This window comes from Gambusia affinis, linkage group LG02 (assembly GCF_019740435.1).
Source record: "Gambusia affinis linkage group LG02, SWU_Gaff_1.0, whole genome shotgun sequence".
In the NCBI taxonomy this organism is placed as follows: Eukaryota; Metazoa; Chordata; class Actinopteri; order Cyprinodontiformes; family Poeciliidae; genus Gambusia; species Gambusia affinis.
The window spans coordinates 22,991,691-23,016,865 of NC_057869.1; the positions used below are offsets into that span (position 1 = coordinate 22,991,691).

Sequence of the window (25,175 nt, forward strand, 5' to 3'; positions counted from 1 at the left end):
CACATTTGTTATGTAAGCACAGTACAACTGCTCCTTTAAACTGCCTACACATGTGGAAGAATAGGCTGAACATAAACCTTGCAGCCTTTATTAGAGGTTGTCATGTTCTAACAGGACTCTCAGGAAGCTATATTTAATCTCAGCTTTAAAAAAAAAAGAAGCCTGAGAAGAGTTTGTCTCTTATTACATGTAGCAAAATGTGCAGTTTAGGAACTGCTCAAGCACAACATGCTATCACAAAACTAAGTGTTGTAGAGCAAAAACAAATATCTGGAAAACAAAGCTGCGTCTCATTCTCATACAAAAATAAAAGACAGATAAACCAAAACAATAAATAAGACCTTCACCAATGATTACAGAGGCAGAAATTCTCACACAGAATCTGCGTTGGCAGCCACTGAAACTTACAAAGACTGAAGAACGCTGAACATCTTAAGGTGACATCAGCATTTAAATTTTGCAAACGCTAAACCTTAATTCAGCTGGGTAGTTGTGGAGTGACATCGAGAGGTTGCTTCAAAAGCAAAAAAAAAAAACAAGATATGCAGCTACAATATGCAACTATGCACTTAGTTAACATGAACTTTCTTATTCTAACTGAGACAAAAGAAATGGAAAGTTGCAGAATTAAAATAGACCCAAACTAAAGAGTCAAGTAGCCAGGAAACGAAGTGCACATCAGAGCAGACTTTTATTATCAAATTTGTCCTCTATAACAGTCTACAAGCTGTATTTTTGTTTGTCTCTTGGTTCATTTGAAGTATAATGTTTTCCAGTGTGAGTTTCTCTTGTCCTTCAGCCAACACACAGGAAACAGGAGCCTCTGGCTACATCTGCTTACTAATCTTAAAGACTCTTTACCGGACTTTACACTCTATCGGAGCAGCAGCTGTATTAATTGCTACACCATGAACTCTGCGTAACTCATCAGTCATTCATAATCAACTTAGCTGCTGAAATGATCTTGGATGAATAGCCACATTATAAGTTTGTGTGCGGCTAAATCGAGATTATGTCAGAACATTCCTCCCAAGCAAAGAGGACAGCTTATTTTTCTAGAGCGAAGATAATGTTAGAAAAAAGAGAAACACTAATGTAAAACCTATAATATAGGGTTTATGGCACACGTTAGTTACTAACGTGCGCCATCTGCTGGAGGAAATATTAAGACTCCAAAATCCAGCTGCCTGATTTTCTACAAAAACCATCACAAATTTCTGACAAATTTCAAAATCTTTACATTAAAGATTTACATTTCTTAAATTGAATTTTAAATTAATTTTACTTGTTTTTAAAGCTCTTTCCTGGGTCAGTCCATCGTGGTTCATGAACCTATAGATATAATATCAAACATATCTGTGTAATGTAGCTTTTATCTGAGTTGTTTTAGCGTTGCAGCTCAATCATGGGGGGCATACATACTTCCATCATTGCATAGTACACATCTAAACATTCATAAATGCTCGAGACAGGATGGTAGACACGTGTCCTTCAGCATAGTCCAGGAAGGGCTTCCATATGTGTCCAAAAATGTCAGTCTTAGAGTGGACGAGGCATGTTAGAAAGTCTAGAGGGATATATTCCAAAACGAGCTTCTTCCACCCAAAAATTTTAGGAGATTTATTAGAAATCCATTGTAATAAAATATTCTTTTGGGCACAGAAAATTAGAACATTGTACAACTTACTCTTATTTTGGTTTTGGATATGTTTATTTGGTAGACCAAGGAGAAGAGACACTGGATCGAGATCAATGTTAGTTTTGAAAATTTTCCTAATCTCAGCCAGAATAGATTTCCAGTTTATCTGGATCTTGGGGCATGACCAAAGACAGTGTGTGAGGCTGCCTTCATCTATTTTGCATTTTAGGCACAATGAAGAGGACCCCGGTTTAAATTTATTTTTATTTTATTGTATTTTTAATCTGCTAACCATTTTCTGTTGTAGTTTGCATGAAAAGTACCACATAAATAAAGTTTGCTCAAACGATTGAGCTGCAACGCTAAATATTTCCAGTAGGGGTCAGAATAAGACAAACTTTCCATTGCACTAGTTGGCTAAAACCTTGAAGACGTCCAGAATTACATCTGTGTGTATTATGGCTTTGGAAAGACGTTTATGTACACCTATGAATAGTAAATAAATATGTTATGAATCAGCTATTTTAAAAAGACTTTGTTGTTGCACAGAAATGCTCTCAGATTTTTAAACTATTAATTGAATTGACAAATTATGAGAGGAAACAAACTCTAGAAAGGCTAAACTCCATTTGGCCTGGAGCCTTCCCAAACAATAAACCACGGGTAGGAGTGAATTGGCACGGTCCGCCATATCCTCTTTCCTGTAAAGCTGTAGGTGGACTTGGATCAGGAGGCTGATTGTTATCATGGTTACAACATGAGAGACAAACTGTTCCTTCTCCTCCGTCTAAAGGAGACAGCTGTTTCCCTTGCTATTTTCACGGCATAAAGACGGGATGGAGTTGTGTAAGTGGCCTTCTGCTGCGTGTTTTCGTCCTCTCCACATAATGCTTAAACAGACCATCCCCAGAAGAAACTAGCCACGACTAATGGAGGGGAAACAAATATTACGTGAATGCAAAATTGATTTAAAAAAAGTGTCATGTCATATTGAAAGCTTCATGACTAATTGATGCGCCACGCTCCCTCTTCCCGGTCCGCCTGTGTTCCCTTGCATATGTTTAATGACCTGATTTCCATTTGAAAATGTCATGCAGTGAGATGAGCTCAGCTCCATGTATGTCCTGCAGAGGTGCTGATTGAATCAATAAAGCATTCAAAGATCACGTATCCACTTATTGCTCCACCACATTTGTTCCACGCTGGATCAAGTTTCACCTCTGCACATCCCGTTCATCTGAAAGAGTCACCTGCAGCCTTTGTGTTTCTCTTGCAGAACATGCTATCTCTCATTGATGCCACATTTAGAGATCATTTATTACCCATCAGTGGCAAATGTGGCAAAGCCCTTTGTGTGTTTTAATAAACGAACAAAGTTCCCTAACAAACCAAGCAACGTCAGAGAGCTTTCCACCATTTGGCCGTCTGAATAACCAGTAACAATAAAAACCACACAGACGGCAGTGGCAGGTGGCGATGAAAATTTCCACTCACTGTCCGTCCAGTAATGAATACATGATTAGAAGGCCTCTGTTTTTCACAGGATCCCAGATTGGAATCACATAATGGAGTTTTGTCCCATTTGTAGTTTGCCAAATTGCATTACCTATCAAATCGTCAAAGTATCCAGATGACATGTAGTCCTAAAATCTAGGTCAGAAGATGCAGCCTGACAAAAATAAAACTTGCTGATTAACAACAAATTTTTTATTTATTCTTTTAAAATATCGTTTATATTACATTGAGGTTGGAAGTAGATGGTGAATCTTTCCATTAACTGTGAATATCAATGCAGATAAAACTAGAACATCAAGCAATGCAGCCAATTTGGATCAAATTCACGTTCTAATGTGCTTTAGTTCAAAGAGGTTGTGACATACAGTTGAAACCAAATATTTATGTACACTGAAAGAAAAAACACAAATACATTTTTCTCTCATTGTCTAAAGTCAAGTCAGAACAAACTTCTCTTGTTTTAGCTTAGTTGAAGTTACCAAAGTTATTTCTATTTGTTAAATGTAGATAAAAAATGTATTTTTATTTTGATACCTTTCATTGAATATAAAATTTTGCATGCGTTAGGTCAGTATCTGTGATAACTGTCTCTTGAACTGTATGACAAACAGACCCCTTTTCACACACCCAGAGACGCTCATTCACACGCAACGTTTAAAGGTTCATAGTCCCGAAGGCTGAAATGTCGTACTAACTGGTTTCTGCTTGGACACCAGAGGCACCCTCGATTTAATAAAGTCGGTCACACAATTTGGATATCATCCCCAGATATTCTTTTTGTAAAGGACAACATGCCCTGGCAAATTCAGGCGACCAGCTTCTTCATATGGTATGCCTGGAATGTAGTGGCAAAACACGTTGAAAAAAAAAAAAACAACAACAAACAAATAAAAAGAAACCATTTTCTGGTCAGACATAAGCCCAAAGCAATGCTTCCTTACCGCCATGTAAACATCAGACTTATGTACTCCGCCAATTTGGAGCAGGATCACAAATTTACGTCAAAATCCTCATCCTACAACAGAATTAATTAAGTGTAATGCTTAACATTTTCTTGTCATCGTTGTAATGTCCCACGGAAAGTGCAAGATACTGGACACATGCTTTCTATAAAATCAACCAAACTCACTTGTTTTGGTCAGTTTTTGTCTGTTATTGGATCAAGTTTCAATTTACTATAGTGGAAACAAACATATTTCTGAGTAACTTGTCAACATACATCAATGAATACCTTTACATTTTTTGGTTTGTTTAGTCGATGTCAGCATGATTACAGCGAATACTGGACATTTTAAGCCAGTATAAACAGCCACTTCCTTATTTAGGAGACTTTATGATGTTTTTCCATCTTGGAAAAATTTTGTTTATTATTTATAGCCTTTGTTAGCCATGTCAGGAGGAGAAAATACATAGTTTCTATCACATGCCTGTTAACTCATTTAGTTTCACAGTGTCTGGCCAAATTACAGGAGTCACATTTCCCAGACAGGAGGGGAGTGATCACAAAGACCTGTGAAAACTTTCCACACAGCATGAAACTATTCAGTTTCTTTTATTGAAACATTAGTTGTTCAACTTGTGTTCTTATGGTCTGAAAGTAAACTGGCTTTAGCTATATCACATGGTGACTGAATATGTTGTTTTAAAATATTTTTTAAAAAGTTAAAAACATAAAAAATATATATTTTCTTCTCTTAAAGATAAGTTGACTTATCTTTAATGGATAAGTCATACAAATATGACAACATATATTTAAATATATATATATATTAGAAGTCATGTCATTGTTAGATTTTTTATTTTGAAAGCCTAACCGGAAGTTCGACGTTCCCTCTGGACGTACAGCGATCAACGTAGCGGATCTACGCGAGAGAGGGGAGCGGTGAGGCTGTCCCCCCTAAACATGCATCTTTTCCCCAGGGTGGACGTGCTCAAAGTGACCCAGGATGGAGCTCTTCCTGCCGCATAAACCTTCGCTGTAGTTCGGCTGCAGAGAAACACCCGGGGCTTTAAGACAAACAGAGGTATCTGCCCTCTTTATTTATTCAGGAGAGAAGATGGCGGAGTTCTCTCCCGTCCTGCCGATGCGGGATGGAGGGGGAGGTCGACTTGCTCAGCCCATCTTCCCGCGGTCCAGGTCGGGTTCCGAGTCCGAAAGCGAACTGTCCCAGAGCCTGGCCCGGACCAAGATCCGTTCGTACGGAAGTACAGCCAGCGTCACTGCATCCCTGGGGGAGAAATACATAGAGCATCGGGTTACAGACAGCGATACTCTGCAGGGGATTGCTCTCAAATACGGTGTGACGGTAAGGCTGCTGCCCTGCTGCGTTCATGTTTATCAGTAATTAAACATGACGGTAATTATTACCGCCTGACACATAAGCAGCAACCAGCATCACTATGAAATAATTACGCCTGAGCTCTTCTAGTGTGTTTATTCACCAAATTCATCAATATAAAGTCATCAGTGCACAAAAATATGAGCTCAGGAAAGTCCTACGTGAAGCCCCTCTGCACTCAGATTGGCGACTGTGGTTAGGTGCATTTTTGAGCACTTTTTCTCCACAGGATGTTCTACCACTGTTGTAATTTCCCCTCACTTGGTGCGAACATAATCTTAGTTCTCGATTTTACACTTAGTTTCTGTGTTTGTGCCAGTTCTTAGCTGACCTACAGAGAGAGATGTTCACATTCAGAACAAATGAGGCAGATCATGTTTCCTCTTTCACTTTAAATCTGCATTTTAAGGGACAATTTCATTTTAAGATGCAGAGATATGGAACTCCTATTCTTATTTGTGCAAATTTAGTTTTATTCAACAATTCAATCCAGTTGTGTATACAACAAAGCAAATGTCTCTAACTCAGAAAAAAGTTATGGGTGTTTGGTTTTGATGCGTTCTGGGGAAAGCTGATATTGTAGTTCCTTACCCAATAATCAAGGAGCTATTGCCTGATTCAGTTGGTTAGATGCTGATTTAAGCATCACTATTAAAAACCTGAACCCAAAACATTGTGTTTTTTATTGTTATTATTTTATTCCACTCTCATTTTGCAGATGGAGCAAATCAAACGAGCCAACAAGCTGTTCAGCAACGACTGCATCTTCTTGAGGAACAGCCTCAACATCCCCGTGGCGTCAGAGAAGCGCTCCATTTTTAACGGACTGTCTCTGGAGTCTCCTGACGGGGACGGGGACGGGGAGACGGCAAACCAGGACGCACACGTACCCCATGTTATGATGCAGGACATCGAGGGACCCTCGCCGCCCTCATCGCCGCCTCCCGAGATCTCCAACGCCCCCCAGCCTCAGCCTCAGCCCGAGGAGCTGTCAGCCAAAGACTTCTTGCACAGACTGGACTTGCAAATCAAACAGTCAAAGCAGGCTGCACAGAGACTGAAGGAAGAGGAAGTAAGGTGAGTCGTCCTCCTCCCCTCATGATGCAGCAGCTTCTTTGATGTGAGTCGTCGCAGTTTCAGGCCTCGCTGTAAGAGCTTCAGGTTCCGTTTTAAAACATTTCACGAATCACGCCCTCTCTACCCGTCCAAATCTGACAAATTCACATCAGAACATTTGTTCAAGGTGTTACTGTTGACTGAGTATTTCTTTGTGAAACACTAATTGAGACAAATTAGTTCTTCTTGGTGTGATAAAGGCTGGCAAATGTTCAAGTGCTGCAGGCAAAGCCAGTGTTGGTGGAAACCCTCCTATTTTGGCACGACCCCTGTGGGAGCCTTGTTCTGGTCCGATGAGCCTACATGGAACTGTTATTTGGGGAACTTGTTAGCTCAGTAGAAAATGTGTTGTTTCTACAGAATAGAAACCTTTTAGAAAAGCTAAAACGCTTATGGCTGCCTTTTTTTTTTTTATAGTTCAAACACCAAATGTAACTTGCTGCACATTAATATGCACAGTGGGAAATGTCTTGGCATTGCCACAGAAGTTTTCCTTATCTCAGCCAATCAGCACCAAGAAACGTGAATGGCGCTTCTGGATTGGCTACTTTGCAAGTGGCGGCAATGCATATCAGCGCCTGGGTTTTTCAGCTTCCTGTCCTGAATTTTTGTTTCAAATATTTCTGATATACTAAAAAAAAAAGAGCTAATATGTAGGTTTTCTGCAAGTAATTTGGAGTCATGTTCCAAAAAAAAACAAAAAAAAAAAACTGCCGATATTGAGATCCACTATATGAGAAGGAAAAAAATCCTCATGTAGAAAGTTCTTAAAAGTAAATATTACATGATTAAATTAAAAGTTTTATATATATATATATATATATATATATATATATATATATATTAGAATACACCGTTTTTCTGCTTGACACAGTACCAGAGAACCAGGACTTCCTGTTAATGCAGCACAGCACAGAAACATAAAGTAAAAATAATAAAGTAAGTGGTTACCAAACGACATCTTTTGTATTTCAAAAGCTCCCCCTCAGGTCTAAAAGTAAGTTGATTTTGCAGAATAGTCTGTCACGAAGGAAGAAGCAGCAGCAATCACTGCCACTCCTCCCCGAGTTAATCTGAGGTTTATGGTTTATTTTATTAAAAGAGGAAAGTTAAACAGGGATGCAATGTGCGCCTGTGTTTGCCCTGGGAGGGTGTGGAAACAAGGACGCACGCCTCTGTTTGCCTGAACACACAGAGGCTAAAAGCTCATTTACTCGTTAGACAGCAAAACCCGGTGTAACAACCTGAACACTGGTTGTCACAGCGCTGCTGTTTTAGAGGAAGCGCTACGTTCTGACGGTAATAGACCGACTGAACCACTTTGAGTGAGGCTGAAGTGGAAATAAAGTATGCAGCGTGACTCAGTCCACTATGAAGCTGACATGACACAGAACCGCACTGCATGCAGTGCGGTTCTGTGTCTCAACACACGGGGCGAGGAGAACACGCCGAGGCTAAATCTCCTGCTAAGTACCTGACAGTTGCATAACAAGGCGTCTGGCTGCTGCAACACACAGAGCCTTATGTGTTGGCCTTCCTTTTTCTGATGACATTTTACTTTTCTTACGTGCTGAGTGGAACTTCTGCCAATCGCACACTAAGCTCAGATAAGAGTCTGGACTGCAGTTTCCAGCAGGGATCATCTTAACCGACACGCAACTCTTTGGGCCGTGGCCATTGGGTTTCTGATGGAGACGCAGACAACAAATCAGCTCCCTTGTAAAAGTATTCATGCTCTGAACTTTTCAGACTTTGTCACGTTACAAACACAAACTTTAATATGTTTTATGTGTTACACCAACACAATGTAGTTTGTGTGTCAGAATTTGGGAATCAAGAGCAAAATTTTCTCCGTGTTTCCTGTGAGCAAACATGGCTGATGGCAAACTGCTAAAGGGTTTTTCTAAAGTTATGCAAATTTTATGAAGACTTTTTTTTTGGTATTTGTTAAAACTGTCTCCATGTTGTGGCTGTATAGTATGAGACAGATAATCTGTGAAAAAAATGAGCTCCTCTGCATCCTTCTGCACTGGTCTCAGTCAGAAACAGCCAATCAGAGGCAGGAGGAGGGTCTTCGCACTGTCAGTCACCCTTGTGTATGTGCTGCTCACACCCTCTCCTTTGATTATCTATCTCATGTTGTATTGTCGCAGCATAGTGACAGTTTGAACGAATATGTAAATAAAAAAAAACAACAACATTGTTCATAAAAGTTAAATGCTTCAACTTTGAGGCTTTCTTTCAGTTGTCGTTTTCATCTTGCTGTTCAATAAAATCCGTAATTGTGAATAACTAAGTCATACTGTAAAATGATTTGGTGTAGATTTGCGTCCACCACCGTGTTTCGGTAGGTTTGCAGTTGGGTTCGTACTCTCCGCTTTACGGAGGAACGGTATGGACACAGACAGACGCTTGAAGCAGCTGGTTGCAGCAGATTTTTTTGAACGTCTAAGAATAAGGCAGAAGACAAATCCATACAAAGAAATAGTTTAAAGTTTGTGTCATTACATTCAGGGGGTTTGAATACTTTCATTAGGTCTTCTGTATGAACCTTACTAAAAGTTTCTTCCACCTTACTCAATCCAGGCAAAGCCTTACGTCCTTCTCATTGGGACACTTTGGAAATTTGCATCTATAAAATGACATACAAGCATATTTTGAAACGGCTCTTTCATAAACGGTAGTTTGCCTATTATTCAAAACACTCGCACTGATCTGTCAACATGTCTGTGTGTTTTCAGGAACAACGAGGAGGAGGACAACGCGGCCCCCAAAACGTCGTACCATGAGCTTTAAAGGAAGCAGTCCGTTTGTGCGACCATAAACACAACCTCATCTGTTCCAGTTTACCTTGCTGAACACGTGTCATGTTTGCCTTCTTATTTATTGAACTGTAATTATTTGTTTTATTAATTCTTTTTCTTTTACTGTTTTATCTGCTTTCTGAGTGTAGTCACGCGAAGCTGCTGTAAGGAGCGCACCAGTTCGTCCTCACAGGGAGACACGGCGCGCTGAGATTAGGCACCATAAAATCCCCCGATGTTTTTTTTTAAAAAACAAAACAAAACAATGTTCTCAGAAGAAACCAATCATTTGAAAGCTAAAGCTTTTCTCACCAGTGTTTTGTCCCTGCGCGAGCAAAATCCTGCTAAAGTGAGGTGATGGATGGACTCAAGCCTTTGAACACATTTGCCTCATCAAAGTCTTTGCTTGTGTCGGAAAAAGAGAGAGTTCTATTTTTGAAGTGTGAATGCATTATTTATGTGTGTGGACAACATGTCTGTAACAGCTCTTTTATTTTATTGTGCTTTTAAACGTCTTTGGTTGTATTTGCGGAAATAAACAAATATGTCTTTAAGCCATACCGCGACATGTCAAGTGTGTTTTTATCTCGAGGTGCAGATGGATTTTAAGTTTGGTTTAGGCCTCCAAAAAAAACTGGATTTACACAAGACAGGTTGGGAGACGCACGATTTGTTTACAGCCAATGACCAGTTAATTGATTGCGTGACAAATTAAAACTGCGTTCTGATATTTTTTGAAGACCAATTTTGTTTACAGAGACGTTTTAATTCATTTCATTGAAGCATTTGATTGTGGATGGTTTTTACTTCCTTTTTTCTTATTTTTGTTGGTTGGATAATTTAAAATGTCTTCCAGTGTAGCGTTTTCTGCACAAAATTAAAGTTTATTAGTATTTGAGAGAGCGAACTTGCATTATTATGACATTATTATTATGCAAGTAAAATTGGTCTCAAAACAATAATATTCTAATAATAATATGATATTTTCGGGGACAATCTGTCTTTCAGCAAAATTTGTAATTTAAGTTTAAGCTGGTAAAACATTTTAGGCACACAAAGTTAAGAGATGTGCAAGTCGTAACCTTTTCCCATGATTTCCTGAGTATAACACTCGACTTTCAAACATTAATGTGCTGTCTAAGGTTGCGCCACAACATCTCAATTGGATGTAAGTTTTGACTTTGACTAGGCCACTCCAAACCGTTCTTTTTTTCTTTTTTTTTTTCAAGCCACCCAGAGACAGACCTACACATGCAAAACATCAAAAAATGTTGGTACCCCTCTGTCAATGACCGAAAAACCAACCATGGTCACTGAATTAACCTGAAATTGACAAAAGTAATAATAAAAAAAATGTACTGAGAATAAACTAATAAAAATTTTGAAATGTGGTTCAAGAAAATAAAAGATGTAAAACTGTAATATTGAGAGTGATAGCTCTAAAGGCTGTTTTGTTAGACATAAAGTTTTTATGTCATAACTTATGATACAAAAATGCAATGTTTATAATAATGAGCTATTCTATAAACTTGAAAGGATTCTATTAAAGGCTCAATAAAAAAACAAACATTTTATATGTTTTTCTTTCATCAGGTGTTTCGTAGTCAAGCACAATCCAGACCACATATAAATAAAAGGCAATGTTTTATTTGCTTTTACAGCTTTAGGAAAAAAAAAATCCACGAATATTTACATTTAAAAATGCTTCTATCATCTGCCTCTACATTGAAGGAGACGAAAAACACATAGTAGAGACATGCAGAAAGAATTACTGACTGCGACATCGCCCCCTAGCGGGCTCCAGGTGGATTACAGCAGAACAGGAAAAAGAAAAGGTGGCAACAAGGCGCACAGACATCATAACGTCACAGACATAATTATGGTAAAATAAAAAGCAAGAATACATAAAATCTCACATATGCGCTGGAAAATAAGATAAGTATGGCTGACTAAGACAGGTTTACACATTAGAATAATTTTATATCTGTGGATTTATTGTTGCAATGCGGTTCTAACAATTACATTCGCAGACTTCACTGTGTGACGTGACAAAGTATTCAGGTTCCGTATGGAGTGATTTTAGCTAGCTGTCTTCCGTTTTCGGGTGCAAGTTTTAATTTAGTTGAGACTAAATTTAAATTTTGGTTTCATTTTTTGGACCATCTGGGAAATTGGGTTTTGATTATACTGTAGGTGATTTATCATACAATTTAAAATAATTTGAGAGAATCTGTGTTCTTGTAGGAGATCTTAGTGACAGACTTTGGACAGATTATCTTGTCACAGGCTGCTGTAGATCCTCTTTATGGTGTCTCCTTCGTCTTTGGCGATGATTCCTTTCTCGATATACGAGTCGACTTGCTGGTCCATGAAATCCTTCAGCTTGGACAGGTCATAATCTGGAGGGACGAGAAGTAGCACATGAGGCCGATTTATAATCTGACGTTCACAGCAGGTTCATTAAGGATGCTGTGTTTAGGGGAACCCTTGAGATGCCACACCCAAACAAGGTCCAAGGAGGATTAGGGTCAAAGGATGTTTGTCTGATGCCAGATTTGCAGCCACCTAATGAGAAGGTCATGCTGAAAGACGATCGCCAAGTTATGCTTCTGAAAATGTAAATACTGTCATGGATACATTTATTCTCATTCATGCTACACTATGATTATTGAGGGAAAGAAAAGACATTTAATTTCCTTACATCTATTCAGTGCTGTGAGAAAATCCATAATATGAAGCATTATAAACGGCACAGCATCCAACATCAGCTCTAAATTGATCTGGTGTCTTAAAGTGTCCACAGCAAATGTAGTCGTGTTTCCATTATTGCAGCTGTAACTATGACGTAAGCTTTGTAGTTGCAGTTTAATGGTGTATTTGAATAGTCATTGCCCAGGTAACGTAATTTAATTCTTGTAAATATTGTGGGAATAGAGCACGGAAAAGGTTCCTGCAAGCAAAATGTGGCCAAAGGTTGAACTTTCTGATAAATGACACTGCAGGTGGGTTTGGTGTGAAATGAAGACGAATGTAAATAAAAGCACCTTATTCCCACTGTTAAGTATGGCTGAAAATCTGTGATGTTGTGGACTTCAAAATGCCCTGGGAAATCTTGCTGGAGGACACAAACTCTGAAATACCTGAAAATATTAAAGTGAAACCTTACAAATTGGGTTTCATTGGTTGTTTCAACAAGATATCGACCAAGGCATGCGCAGAAATGATTCTCCAGGTGAAAAATCAACCTTCTTCAGTCTGCAGACCTGAATTATATAGAAAACCTATTAGATTCTGGAAGATGTGGAGGGATTATGTAAAAGAAATGTTCAAAGCTCCATTTTCTGCTCCTATAGTACAAAACATTATAAAAGAAGACTGGAACCCCATTATACACCATTGGTAATGTGGAAAAACATTAACAATACGGGGGCCAACATTTTTTCTAGTTAGATGTGGAGATTATATTCCTCAGTGTGAGATTATCCCACTGTAACAAAAAAGTAAATCTGAAGTGTTTTTGCACATCTTAATCATGTGCCGCAACATATTTTTTAAACGTATTAAACCCTATTAAAGTGTGATTTGTTTTTAGTTTGTTTCAGATGAAATAATCGCAGTGAGAAAAAAAAGATTCAGTTTCCCATCCTTTTCTTTTCAACTTCAATATATATATTTTTTTTCAGTTTCGAATCTTTCATTTGAGTTAAGTTTTCCATTTCAAATTATTATTTTTTTATCCAGTTTGAAATAATTTTTCTTTTGAACAAACTTTATGGCCCCGATGTAGGTCCATAGACTCCAACTAAACCAGTAGCGGATGAATAGAGAACGACTAAAAGGTCGCCCCGCGACCTCTAAGCATTTGCAGTGGGGCGGATCGTTGCAGCGATTTAGGATTAGAGTCACTTGTGGAAAACATCAAAAGAAAGCGATTAGACGCGTCGTCAGTCGTCGTCACCAGGGCTGTAAAAAGCCAAGTGACAAAAGCCAGGATGTTTCCGTGTGCGTCCATCTGCTGCTCTGGCTAATCTTTACAGAATGTAGGCGTACGCACCAGCGTGAGGATGAACTTATATGAACTCATTAACACACACAAATGGGCTGCTGAGATCGTCCTAATGGAGACTACTGGTAGAGTAAACACGACGAATGGCTCGGATCCCACTCTGTTTCTATGACACTGTTTTCAGCTGCCAATGCTTTGTTCGCTCCTAAAAAAAGAACAAGGATGAGGGCTTCAAAGAGGAGTTCAGTGTGCTGCAAAATGAGCTACAAATGGACACCCTCATGCTGCTTTATTTTAGTCCTAAATGGAGCCTGATCATGGGAAAACTGGGTGATTGGACACATTTTGTCAGTGTGTGCCTCTTCTTACACCATTATCTGTATGTCTCCGTTCGCTGGCAAGAAGGCGGGGAGCCCCCAGTTGTCCCCGACAACCGTTGCGCACTCCTGAATGCTAATGAAGTGTCCTATCTAGGGCAAGGTTAAAGATGAGCTCCCAACAAAACATCCCTGCTGATCTGGCCTCCCGATCAGCACCACACTTTCAGAGTCCCCCGTTTTTTTCTTGTTGTTGTCGTTTTAATTTCTCCTGTGTTTAGGAGGGAAGCCAGAATCTGGGCCAAACTTGGTTTTAATCCGTAATCCCTCTGTCTTCACCTTCTTATCCTTGTTGTTGAGCTCGGATCAGACCGGCACCAATAAATCAAACGGTACGGATAAAATCTCACGGAGCCTGAACTTTTGTTTTCTTGTCTGGGATATCACGCTGAGATCATCTGCCACGCAGCGATCTGAATGGTGAGAACTCATTAGCGATTCATTCCCCTCTGCCTAATTAAGCAGCGCAGGGCATTGATTTTGCAACATGGCGACGTCCGACTGTATCCGGCTTCACCGTAGACGCTCCAAGAGTTTTTATCGCTCTGCAGGCCAAGGCCGACAGTAAGCAGCATCAGAGAACAACACCCTTCCTTGTCAGCTACTGTATCTTTGGTGTTTTAGTGACGCAGATTCAAGTGTTTTGTCCGCGACTAAGCAGCTGTTTCTGGAGCAATTAGGATAGCATGATTAGGGATGATCCATATTGATGAGATCTGGAGCAAAGCATTTATTTTAAAATGCCACGCTCCTTTAAAATGCAAATAGGGGGTAACAAGGGTCGCCGATTTTCCTTCGCCCCAGACGTGGCAGTTTATGAAAAATGAAGAAGCCATGATTTGGAAATAAGGACCTTTTTCTGCGCGTTACATCAGCAAACTCATGTAACCTCCAACCATATTCAGCAAGATGAAGGAATCAGGACTAAGATTGCATCATCAACTTTCCTGTAATGAAAAAAAAATCCCTCACCATTTTTGCCTTCTTCTTTGTTGTGCTTCTTCAGCCACTCGATGTTCTTCCTGATGGCCTCCAGGTAGCTCTCCGATTTGCCCGGCTGATCTGGGGTTTCAAAGAAAGGGAGAACAAAGGTGAGATATTTCCCTCACTGAAAGCGCTATTATTCCTGAAAGACATTTTCTTGTTTGCCAAGACTGTGAAACTGGCAAAGATCTTAATTTTACCAGCTAGTAAAACAGTCAAAAAGTAGATTTATAAATTATTCATAACATTAAAAATGTAACCCTCATGCTTTCTTTTTTTTTTCTCCCCAGTTGCACAGAAAACACAACGGCTGCAAGGACGGTATCAAAAAGCAAGCCTCATCAGGTGAATATGATACATACAGAGTTATATTCTTAATTTAGACACAGATCAAATGTGCATTAATTCCTCTTTTTTCTTTTTGGATAAAACTTAACTAGGCCAAGTCACTGCAGACTTTAAAACCTGCCAATCAGTTTTCTAATTAGTAATTGATGAACCTGACAACCCTAGTCTGCGTTTTATTTTGTTCTTTATCTGTTTCTGTCTTGGTGGAAATGTGGATTGTATTGACGTGCAGTGTGTGAAGTGTGCGCAGTCTGCCAGGACACACACACTAAACGAGGCTGTGACAAGCTTTTCCGGTGACTGTTATTGGACTGGCCTAGTTCAGAGACGAGCAGGGGCTTAATTATGATTGGCCTGAACTGCAGAGTGTTGTTTATTTCCCAGGAGCTCCGCTGTGAAAAACAAAATGTCTGAACTGGTTTTCGCTGCAATGAAACCAATTTTGTGGTAGACCGAGTATGATAATTTACTTAATTGAAGTGAAGTGGGGAGGATTTTTTTGTTGCTGTTGTTGTTGGAAAATTATATATTTATTTGAGAGATGAGGAGGTACAAAACAAAAAAACAATAAAATTGTGATTTGAGCAAAAAAAAAAAAAAAAGAACAATAACAAAAAACACAAAGTATGAGTCATGCGAATGATGAGGCCGGACATTTTCATTCGTGAAATGAAAAAAATGTTGAAACAGTCGAAGAGCTTTAGCCGGCTACGTAGAACAAAATGCTACGCGTGTGTCTGGTGGTCGTCAGGGTTTCTCTGTGGACTGACTGGTCTCGGTTGACGGCTGCTCCTCTTTGGTCGAGTCCTTCAGGTTCTCGTGCTCCTTCTGCATCTTGGCAGTCTCGAATTTGGTGTTGTCATCTTCATCAAAGTTTTTCCCTAAAACAGAGTAAAAACAGAAGAATGGTTAAAATTCTTGGCGGAAACACTCGGTGGTTGTTCAGTGAATTGGACGTCTGTAATTTGACTCTTTTTTTATCTGATTTGCACGGAGCTAGCTGCTTCCGTCCTTAAATAGCCTTTCAACCCCCCCTTTCCCCCTCACAGTGTTTCCTTTATGTTCTTGGCTTCACCCTTCTTTTTCATTTTTGATACCACCATAATGTTGAGTTAAAGTAATCTTATTGCAGTGGAATAATTATCTAATGGGGAAAAAATTAACTTAGTACATTTTTAAACTTCTTTTGCTGGCCTTATTGTTCAGCCTGATTTATTCCAGATCATTTGACGTTTTTAATTGTTGCATAAATGCAGGTTTACTTGCTCAACTATTTTCTTAGTATTTCAAGGGCCTGTGCTCAAGTCCTGGAGCAAATATACTTAGAGATTGGATTATTCAAAAACTCTCAGATTGATACCTTAAAGTGATCTATTCTGAGGTTGTTAACATTTTGATCAAAGGTGTAACTAGATGTGGAAGGCAAAGTATAAAAAACAGGTCGAATGTAAAACAACTTTATTTTATTGCAGGTTCCTTATCAGCCACTTTGAAAGTGTTTAGCCAAAGAAATGAATGATCTTACTATATAGATTATTTCTACATAATTATTTTCTGACCAAAGAAAAGAACAATTCACCATTTTTTCTTAACAATTGTAATTTTTATATATATATTTATCCAGCTTGGACCAATTTACTTAACTATAAGTTATTAGGATAAAGTTATAAAGGTCTTCTTGTGCACTTTTTCTGAATTCTGTTAGTTTTCAGCAACAAAAACAGTTTTTTACAAACTTTCAGTCCAGGCATTGGCTTTATTACACAACCTAAAAGATATCACTTTGAGGAATGTTTGACACATTCAAGAGAAAAACGTTACCCGTAAGACCCGAAATGTCCGGAACCACGAGGGACTTTCCGAGCTTGTTCTTTGTCTGCATGGCGATCATAGCGTCCAGGTTCTCTGCAGGTGGACAGAAGAGAACAAGCATTTACTTCCAGATCTCATCGGTCGGTCGGTTCTCTCTGCGGACGATGAATGGACGCCTGTTGACCGTTTTGGTGTCTCACGCTGTTCCTGTGTGACTCAGAGGGTTATTATCATGGGAAAAAGCCTCGCTCTCATTAATGAATATGAGGCTCAGGAGCATGACATTTTTTTTCCCTCCCTCATTCTCATTTCCAGTGGTTTAATTAGCAATCTCAACCAGGGTAAAAGAAAAAAAAAAGCCTTTATAGGAATAATTCATGTGTGGTTTAATTGTCTGTATGTGTGCTGGACCTGTTTAACATCACCAAATGCTGCTGTTTGTTTTAGAAATGTTTACATTTCTGCATGAATTCATCAAGTAATCCTCAGGTTGTGTTGTACGTGTAAGCGTGGGGGTTGGGATATTATGTATTTGCAGGGCGATTATGAAACGAGGAGACAAACACAGATCATATGGCTGGACAGGACAACAGGTCCTCTCTGGATTATCGAAGAAGGGAAACATTACACGGAAAGATAAAGGAAGCAGATGTTCTGGGGATAAATGCAGCTAAAATCACATCCTCTGTGTTGATTTCCCATTAGTCTTCTAATTCATCATTTAAAAGCTTCGCATAAATAGTTAACAGACAGATTAAAGCACTTTGTGCTTTAAATAGCTCCGAGAACCTTTGCAGTGTTGATTGACTTCCTCTTGACGTGAGCAGAAATATATGCTGCTTTAATTAATATTCTGCATTCTGAATCAAAAAATGTTTTTTGTGGAGAAAAGCTCGGAGGACAAAATGCAGATAAGACCAGAGGTATAGTTTTGTTTTTCTGATCGGCTCCACAACTGTGAGGAATTTTGTGTGCATCTTTTTATTTAACAGATCAAACAGAGGGTATGACAAGGCTTGACGTTGAAATGTTTTCCAATTTCCTCTCTTGTGTTTTCTACTTCTTACTATCTAATCAGCCCACCTTCCTCTGCTCTTTCTATGTATACCGTCCACCTCCTCAGACCCGGAGACACACACAAACACAGAAAAACCCACTCTTTTTTCCCTTCCCGTGCTTCCTGCCTCTGCATCTCGCTCACTCACTGGCTGCATCTTGAAGCAAGCAGCATCACCCGCTGCCAGATTAGAGATGATTGGCAGCTCTGAGTACTCAGTGGTGAACCTGCTGTGACTCACTGGAACATCACAACCAGTTCAGGGGTGGGAAAGAGAAAGAGAGAAAGAGAGGAGGAAGGGCGTGTGCAGGTCGCTAGGAGACGGAGGAAATCCATTTCTGTGTCTTGCAGTATAATAACCTGGACTAGGAGGATGCTGGGGCCCGGTTGCCACGGAGACCTGCATCTTTTCTGATGGTAGATCATATTTGGTAGTTGTGTGTAGCAGCTAGCGTAGCAGCAGTTTGAGACAGTAAAGGCCATCTGTTGGGAACGGTCATCTGAAGGAGAATTGAATAATCCGTCTAAAGGCTAAACGCAGCGGGTCAGCATTAGCGGACGACAAACTTGGAGCTAAATTTGGTTTTTATCTCATTCATGTCAACAGCAGAAGTGAAAAGGAAGCATGGCGGCCAAGTTGTTTACGTTTTAAATAAAAAAAGAGGAAAAAAAAAACCAATATGAACTATTAGATATCACATTGTATTTATGGATAAAATGAAAAAACAAAATGAAAAAACTTTAATAGATTCAATTAAAATCAGTTAATTAAATTAAAAATTAATAAGAAATTCAATATGTATATTGAATCTCATTTTTTTTATTTTCTCCTAAATATTGTGAGATGAAATTAATATAATGTATGGGATTAAAAGAGCTAATCATTTAATCTAAACTTCTCTCTCTTTTTTTTTTTTTTTTTTTTAGCTAATTTTAAGTTTCAATTTCTCTTTTCAGCTGGATGCTGATTTGAACTGAGGGAAGGATTATGTCACAGAGAGAGGACCGGATGGGTTTGGGATTTCCCGAGGTGGACACAGAGATGACGGCTGTGCTGTCTGTGAAAGGTGGCTGACCTTTCCACTGGCTACTGAGGCCCACAACGTAACCAGTCTGGTCATACTGGAAACCCCTGGACATTTATAACCTGCCTTCACTGGCTTTAAACTCGACTGCTTTAGACCAACAGCACACAGAAAAAAAAACAACAAAAAAAAAAAAAAAACAGACATGCATAAAATGGATGCACACTGGATGGATTAAAGTCTAAATCTGAAATCCTTCATCATGCTGTAAGCCCCATCTCAAAAAAGCTTGAGCAACAAAGTTGTCACATCATTTTCATAGCATTCCACACATACACCTTTTGTATGTAGAGAGATTTTTCACACAACCCCAAATGTTTGAGTTAATTTTAAAATAACCCGCCAATCAAGAAGTGCAAAACACTCTAAAAGAGGTGAAAATGCTGTGCGTTTTTTTCCTCAGTTTTTTATTTAAATTTGGAATAGACTATAAGATGTTTTTATAAGATGGAGAAATTCATCTATAGTGACTAAGAAAAGATCTCTGGCAATAAATCACTTAGATATTATTGTCAACATAAAGTTGCTGAAAGGCTGAACATGTGCTCTTACAAAAAAAAAACAGAACAGTAACCAAACAGTAATAAGTTAATCCTGGCTTATACGCCGTTCCTGTAAAGTATTAAAACTGTAGCTGGAGCTATGAGATAACACGACTGGAAGGAGAGGCCACTATACATGAGTGATTGTCTCGATCTATAGGTGGTCTCAATCCAAATAAATTAATAATGAAAATTTTTGTGAGTTTTCACAAAGAGAAAAAAGGTTTCATAAATCTGAAATTGTGTTTATAATGAAATGTGTTCAGGGTGGAACAACAAAGTTTAGGTTTAGATTGTCAACTAGAGATAACTAAATAAAATCTAGCACCCCGGTTCAAATTAGGTAAAGCGTCACGATGTGCAAAAGGACAATAGAAAACAAATTTGGGACACACTTAACAGGTAAATTGCCTTGTTGTTTTCGGAGAACTCATGTTGCCCCTCATGGTATGCCGCCCTGGGTTTAACGCCCACAAAAACACAAAGCATCATATTTATGGAAAACAGGATGGATTGATGGTTTTAACTAAGATTAAGCTATAATTATTCTCTTTTCCTGTCATGCACTTTAAAAAGTAGCACAATCAACTTTGAAAACGTCCCAAGAGGATTGAGCTCCTCATCGACCACATGCGCAGTAAAACCTGTTCAATCAGAGCCTAAAACATTTATGTTGAATAATGATTCAACAGCCTGACAAAGTACCTTAAAATTTAAACCTACAAATTATTGTTTTAAAGTCTTACCGAGATATGAAACTCCCTCCTCTGGAGTGATGGTGCCATACTTCACCATCATCTTCACAAAATCGATCAGCGTCTTCATGATGGTGATCAGGGTTTCTCTTTCCTGAGCGTCTTGCTCTGGAGAAACGAAGCAGAGAGCAGGTAGAAAATGCGGAGGACGGACGTATGGATGGATGAAAATGGTTCTAAAACGTTTGACCGCTGAATTCTTCGTAACTGGAGTGTCGATAATGAGCTTACTGGAGTGCCTGTGTCTGTGTGTGGTTTTATCATCCACACTTCCTTTCTGTGTTGAAACAAATGTGGGGGAGAAAAGCCCTGACTCACCGCCTAATGACTAAGATGAAATAATCTCCTGTGAGGAGGATTTGAGTTTTCACCTGAATCAAGGCTTTTGAGCAGACGGTAGAAGTTTGGGAAGTACTGCAGGTCCTGCAGCCCGTCTTTAGGGTTCACCTCGTTGCCCTCCTCTTTCTCTTTGTCCCAGCTGCTGTCCACGTCTTCTTCCGCATCCCTGTCCACCTCGTCCGCAATCTCGTCGTCATTGTTGGCTACGTCGTCATCGTCTTCCTCATCGTAACGCCGCCTGGGTGTCTCCCATGTGTCCTGAGAGAAAAAAAAAAAAAAAAAAAAAATCCCCAGCAGGTTTTAGATCCTAGCAGCTGTTACCATGACTATGACTTTTTTTGTCTCGTGCCATACCGTGTCTGAACCCACGTCGTCCTGCTCTCCCCTAGACTCCCGGTCCATGTCCTCTATTTCATTATTCTTCGCATTCTTGGTGATGAGATCCTGGAGCGCCTCGGCCACCTGGTATTCCAGAGTATCCGCCTGGTTTTCAGTGATCTGCAGAGAAGAAACAAACAAACAAACAAAAAAAACCAGACAATAACAGCAAGTTTGTGATGATAGAGTCCAAATTATTGATCGGTAACCTCATTTCAACAGAGGGGGCAAAGACAAGCTGTCCATCGAGTGACAAAAAACTAATTCACAGCTGAACTCGTGGAACAATAAATGCAATTCACAAACTTCTTCATCTGCTATAGTGAGGCTGTGCAGAGGGAGGTGGAGCGAGCCCCCCCCCAAGGGGAAAATGTCAAGCGACCTGCTGGGCTCAACTCAATATGAGTTTCAGAAGGTGAGGTTGAGCTCGGCGCTTACCAGCCCCAGTTTGAGCAGCTTGGAGACGATCCTGTCGAACACCCCTCTGTCGTCCTCCTCGTATATTTTGTTGGCAATCTTCTGAACGATATCCTCAGCAGTCAGCGGGGTGCCGTCAACCTGCCGGAAGCTTTCTGGGTCATCTGTGAAGAGAGACCATGGATGTCATTCCTTTCAGCCCCGCAGAGCAAAGTTATTTTCTTAACACACTAAAAAAAAAAAAAAAAAGTGTTCCTCATATTTGGCGTGTCACAGCAATCCCGAGCGACAAATGTGCAACTGCGACAGTCTTGACACTTGCATAACGGCGCCGGCTGCTTCCCGCGGTCCAAAACTGAGTGAAAACGAGGAGCAGTGCCAGATTATTTTTGTCCGTGTGTGCAGGTTGAATCATAAGTGATATGTTTCCTTCCATCTATTTTTGGCTCACTTTGAAAAGATCTTGACTGCTGAGCTGGCCAAATGTAAGCGTATGCAGCGTAACCTGGAAGCTGGGGAGAAGGAAAAAAGGTTTGTGCCTCTGCTGGGTCGAATGCAGGAGCAGAGGAAGTGATGCTGCTCCATGGTTTGACTTCCAGTCACCTGACCTCTAAGAGGGCTTCAAAGGTCAGACTGCAGTAAATGTGGGGGCCCCTTCAAATGATGACAGGTGCTGGGGGTGCTCTTAGATAACATGAAGGGCAGACCTAATGTGAGTGTAGAAAAAATTTTAATGCCATAAATATAACTTTTTGTTTTTTAGGAAATATTTCCGTGTTGATGCTTAATCAGAAAGTAATTTATTTGCACTTAAGCAACAAAAATTTGAATTGGTTGACTCCTTAAGCAAAAAATTAAATAAACATTTAACAGGCGCTACCATTTAACAGGAGCTACCAGACTCTGTGGAGAAAAACTTTTGGTCTCAACTTAGAGAGATGGAAAACCCATTCTGATTGTGAAGGCAGCTCAAAACAAAATATATGAAATTAAAAAGAAATAAAAGTAAGAGGATTCTCATTAAAAATGTTCTCATTGTAAACATAGGACGTGATACACCGGTATGTGATTTTAGACATTGTAAGAAGGACTAAATGTCTGGGGTTCTATCCTAATTCATTAAAGAAACAAACGAAAGCATTTTCCTCATCATTTACACTTGCTAGGAGTTATCTGTGTTGTCACAATTTATATTAAATATTCATATGGCGAAACATGCTTACAAACACACAGGCGTTAAAAAGATGTACTGTTTCTATATGAGCGATGAAAACATTCTGCAGAGGAGCGGAAGACAGAGCATCAGCTTTCACCACAGCGGAGTCGAGGAGGAGGAAGAGGATCATTTGTTTCTGCTGGATTCACGTGTCCTGTCTCTGACTCCTTTCTTTCTGCTGCGGCTCAACTCCATTATACCCACGTGTCTCCTACTCTTTCTTAAAATGTCTGCCTGGTGGCCTGCCAGCACACTGATAGAGGCAGCAGCCAGAGTTATGGGTCTGTCCTTGATGACGGAGAAAAACAAAAACAAACACAAAAAAAAAAAGAAACAAGACAAAAGACGCAGACTGAAGACTTGTGTCAGAGACTTGTGGAGACAAAGTGCAGCATTGTTTTAATGGGAAGCGCTCCTTCCTGCTTTTTAATGGATGAAAGGGACAGAAGAATCAGTGTGAAGTGCACGTCGAGCGTGCGTGTACCCTGGTACTTGCCGTAGTCCATCCCGTTCTTGGTGGAGTCGTAGTCGTCAGCCAGACGTCTGCTCTTCGTCGAATCGGATTCGTCGGGGACGTACTGATGATCCCCCTTCTTCGCCGGCCCTTCCGGGACCTCTTTCGTTTTCTGGTCGTCGGCCAGAGACTTGAGCATGGTGAAGTCGTCGCTTTGCTCGGACTCCGCGTCCTTGGAGGTCGCGGCTTGTTTGCTCTCTGTCAGGAAGGAGAAGCAAACAACAGTGAATAAGGGCACAGATGACGGCTCCGTTACTGGAAAGGCTGCTGCAACCTGAATCTGCACAGCAGGCGGAAACAGAACCATCAATTGATTGGCTATGAGGTGTCCTCTTACCTGCTGACTGCACCGCAGCCTTCACGCTGTCTGCCTCTGCAATCTGGGCAAGGACAAACAATTGATTGTCACTCAGGATATGAGGCCTGATAATTAATGTTTGCAGGGATAAAGAAGAAAAAAAACCCGGGTTGTTTGAAAAGTGACCATAAAACACATTTGGTCGGATATTGAAAGAAGAAAATTAGCTGTGGGGTGTTAAAGACAAAAGAGGACATCACCTACCTGTTCCTGTAAAGGTCTCTCTTCCGTCAGCTGTCTGTTGTACACAGTTTTATCTGCAACAAAATCACCGCTTTAAGCGTTCAAACTGGTGGCCGAAAGCAGGATATATTAACCGTACAGATGATTTAATTACGAACTTCAATTCACTTGAGATATAATTTAAAGTTGCTTCAGTGAAAAATGACCTTTCAGGTTTATGTGATCTGCTGGGTTTCTGCCCTCCCAACTCTCCACCAGAGGCAGAGCTTAATCGGATTATCAAACAAAAGATTAAACTGTGGCGAAAATAGACCACAAGCGGCCTAAAGCGACAGGGCGCATTAAAAACACCACCAGCCGCTGCAGAGTTGCTCGGAGCTCAACTCTTAGGGTTACACGACAAGTATATTTCATTTGAATTTAGACTATACGTACAAAACAGGAAAGGGACATAAACCAGTAGACCAAACACAATTTACAACATTTTTTAAAAATTATTATTATTTATACTTCTTTATGCGCTCCATTTAGCGTATCGTGGTACTTTTGGGAAGTTTTAAGCAAATCTTAAAAACGACTGCCCCCATTTCTGCCAATCAAATGGTGCCCCAGTTCCCGCGAACTCACCATCCGCTGAGGCTGTAGGTGTGGGGAAGGCAGATGTCTGGCTCACTACATTCAGAACAAGAAGCTGGAGAAGCACGAAAAGGCCAACGCGTTTTGACGCCATCCTTGGAATGATCTACAACGGAGCGCGCAGGAAACCAGTTCCTATCGGCGTGAGTGAGTCTGGTGGGGGATCTCTTTTCCCGAGGAACAAAAAACAAACAAACAAAAAAAAAAAAAAAGAAGAAGAAGAAGTGCTGAATGCTTGGACAGCTCCAGAACCCGGTGCTGAAACTGTCGCGGAAAGGCTGCGTGTTGATGGGGAGGAAGCAGCTCTGACTGCTGGACGCACCGGGCGGGTAAAGGCTGGGGGGAAAAAAAGAGATGTGCGCTGCCGGAGCTGTTGACGCACGGTGGTGCTGAAAGCAGGTCACCTGTCTAATTAAAAGCAGATAAGCAAGGAGGCTGTTCCAGCCCCGTGTGAGCTGCAGCATCACCTGCCAAGGCAGTAATACGGCCCACTACAACAAGACCTGCCCCCTCATCAGAGAGGAAGAGGGAGGAGACGGGGGGAGACAAAGGAGAAGGAGGGGATGAACACTGCAAGAAGTGCGCAAGTTTCACTCCCTCTCTCCCTCTCTATTCTGGATGCATTATGAATATTATTTGTTAACCTATTTTCAGATTTAGAGCTAAAACGCGATGCATTGGAATCACTATAAATTCAGGAAAAAAAAAACGCAAATCAGAGTTTCAGTTTACTAATTTGCACATCAAACACGTTT

The 25,175-nt window shown here is 40.2% G+C and overlaps 2 protein-coding genes and 1 long non-coding RNA gene across 5 annotated transcripts; 2 read left to right on the forward strand and 1 right to left on the reverse strand.

The window, feature by feature from the left end:
- Nucleotides 1-4,952: 4,952 nt before the first annotated feature.
- On the forward strand, nucleotides 4,953-9,657 carry lysmd2 (LysM, putative peptidoglycan-binding, domain containing 2). Of its 2 annotated transcripts, XM_044134417.1 has the most exons (4): nucleotides 4,953-5,036; nucleotides 5,204-5,460; nucleotides 6,212-6,570; nucleotides 9,351-9,657. In XM_044134417.1, the coding sequence occupies exons 2-4, from the start codon at nucleotides 5,212-5,214 to the stop codon at nucleotides 9,403-9,405; spliced, it is 663 nt and encodes a 220-aa protein (XP_043990352.1). In that variant the 5' UTR covers nucleotides 4,953-5,036; nucleotides 5,204-5,211; the 3' UTR covers nucleotides 9,406-9,657. The 2 variants fall into 2 exon arrangements, with proteins under 2 accessions (XP_043990352.1, XP_043990344.1); XM_044134409.1 differs by having other exon boundaries at nucleotides 4,970-5,460.
- A 1,381-nt stretch (nucleotides 9,658-11,038) lies between these two features.
- Nucleotides 11,039-24,930, reverse strand: scg3 (secretogranin III). Of its 2 annotated transcripts, none has more exons than XM_044134441.1 (12): nucleotides 24,412-24,927; nucleotides 23,806-23,858; nucleotides 23,581-23,623; nucleotides 23,226-23,441; nucleotides 21,535-21,677; nucleotides 21,073-21,216; nucleotides 20,751-20,976; nucleotides 20,371-20,487; nucleotides 16,950-17,033; nucleotides 15,899-16,009; nucleotides 14,769-14,858; nucleotides 11,039-11,812 (listed from the first exon to the last, which is right to left on the reverse strand). In XM_044134441.1, the coding sequence occupies exons 1-12, from the start codon at nucleotides 24,512-24,514 to the stop codon at nucleotides 11,694-11,696; spliced, it is 1,449 nt and encodes a 482-aa protein (XP_043990376.1). In that variant the 5' UTR covers nucleotides 24,515-24,927; the 3' UTR covers nucleotides 11,039-11,693. The 2 variants fall into 2 exon arrangements, with proteins under 2 accessions (XP_043990376.1, XP_043990365.1); XM_044134430.1 differs by having other exon boundaries at nucleotides 11,040-11,812; nucleotides 23,214-23,441; nucleotides 24,412-24,930.
- LOC122841274 lies at nucleotides 14,819-19,190 on the forward strand. Its single transcript, XR_006372369.1, has 3 exons — nucleotides 14,819-14,887; nucleotides 15,071-15,125; nucleotides 18,955-19,190. It is a non-coding gene; the product is annotated as an uncharacterized LOC122841274 (long non-coding RNA).
- Nucleotides 24,931-25,175: the final 245 nt, after the last annotated feature.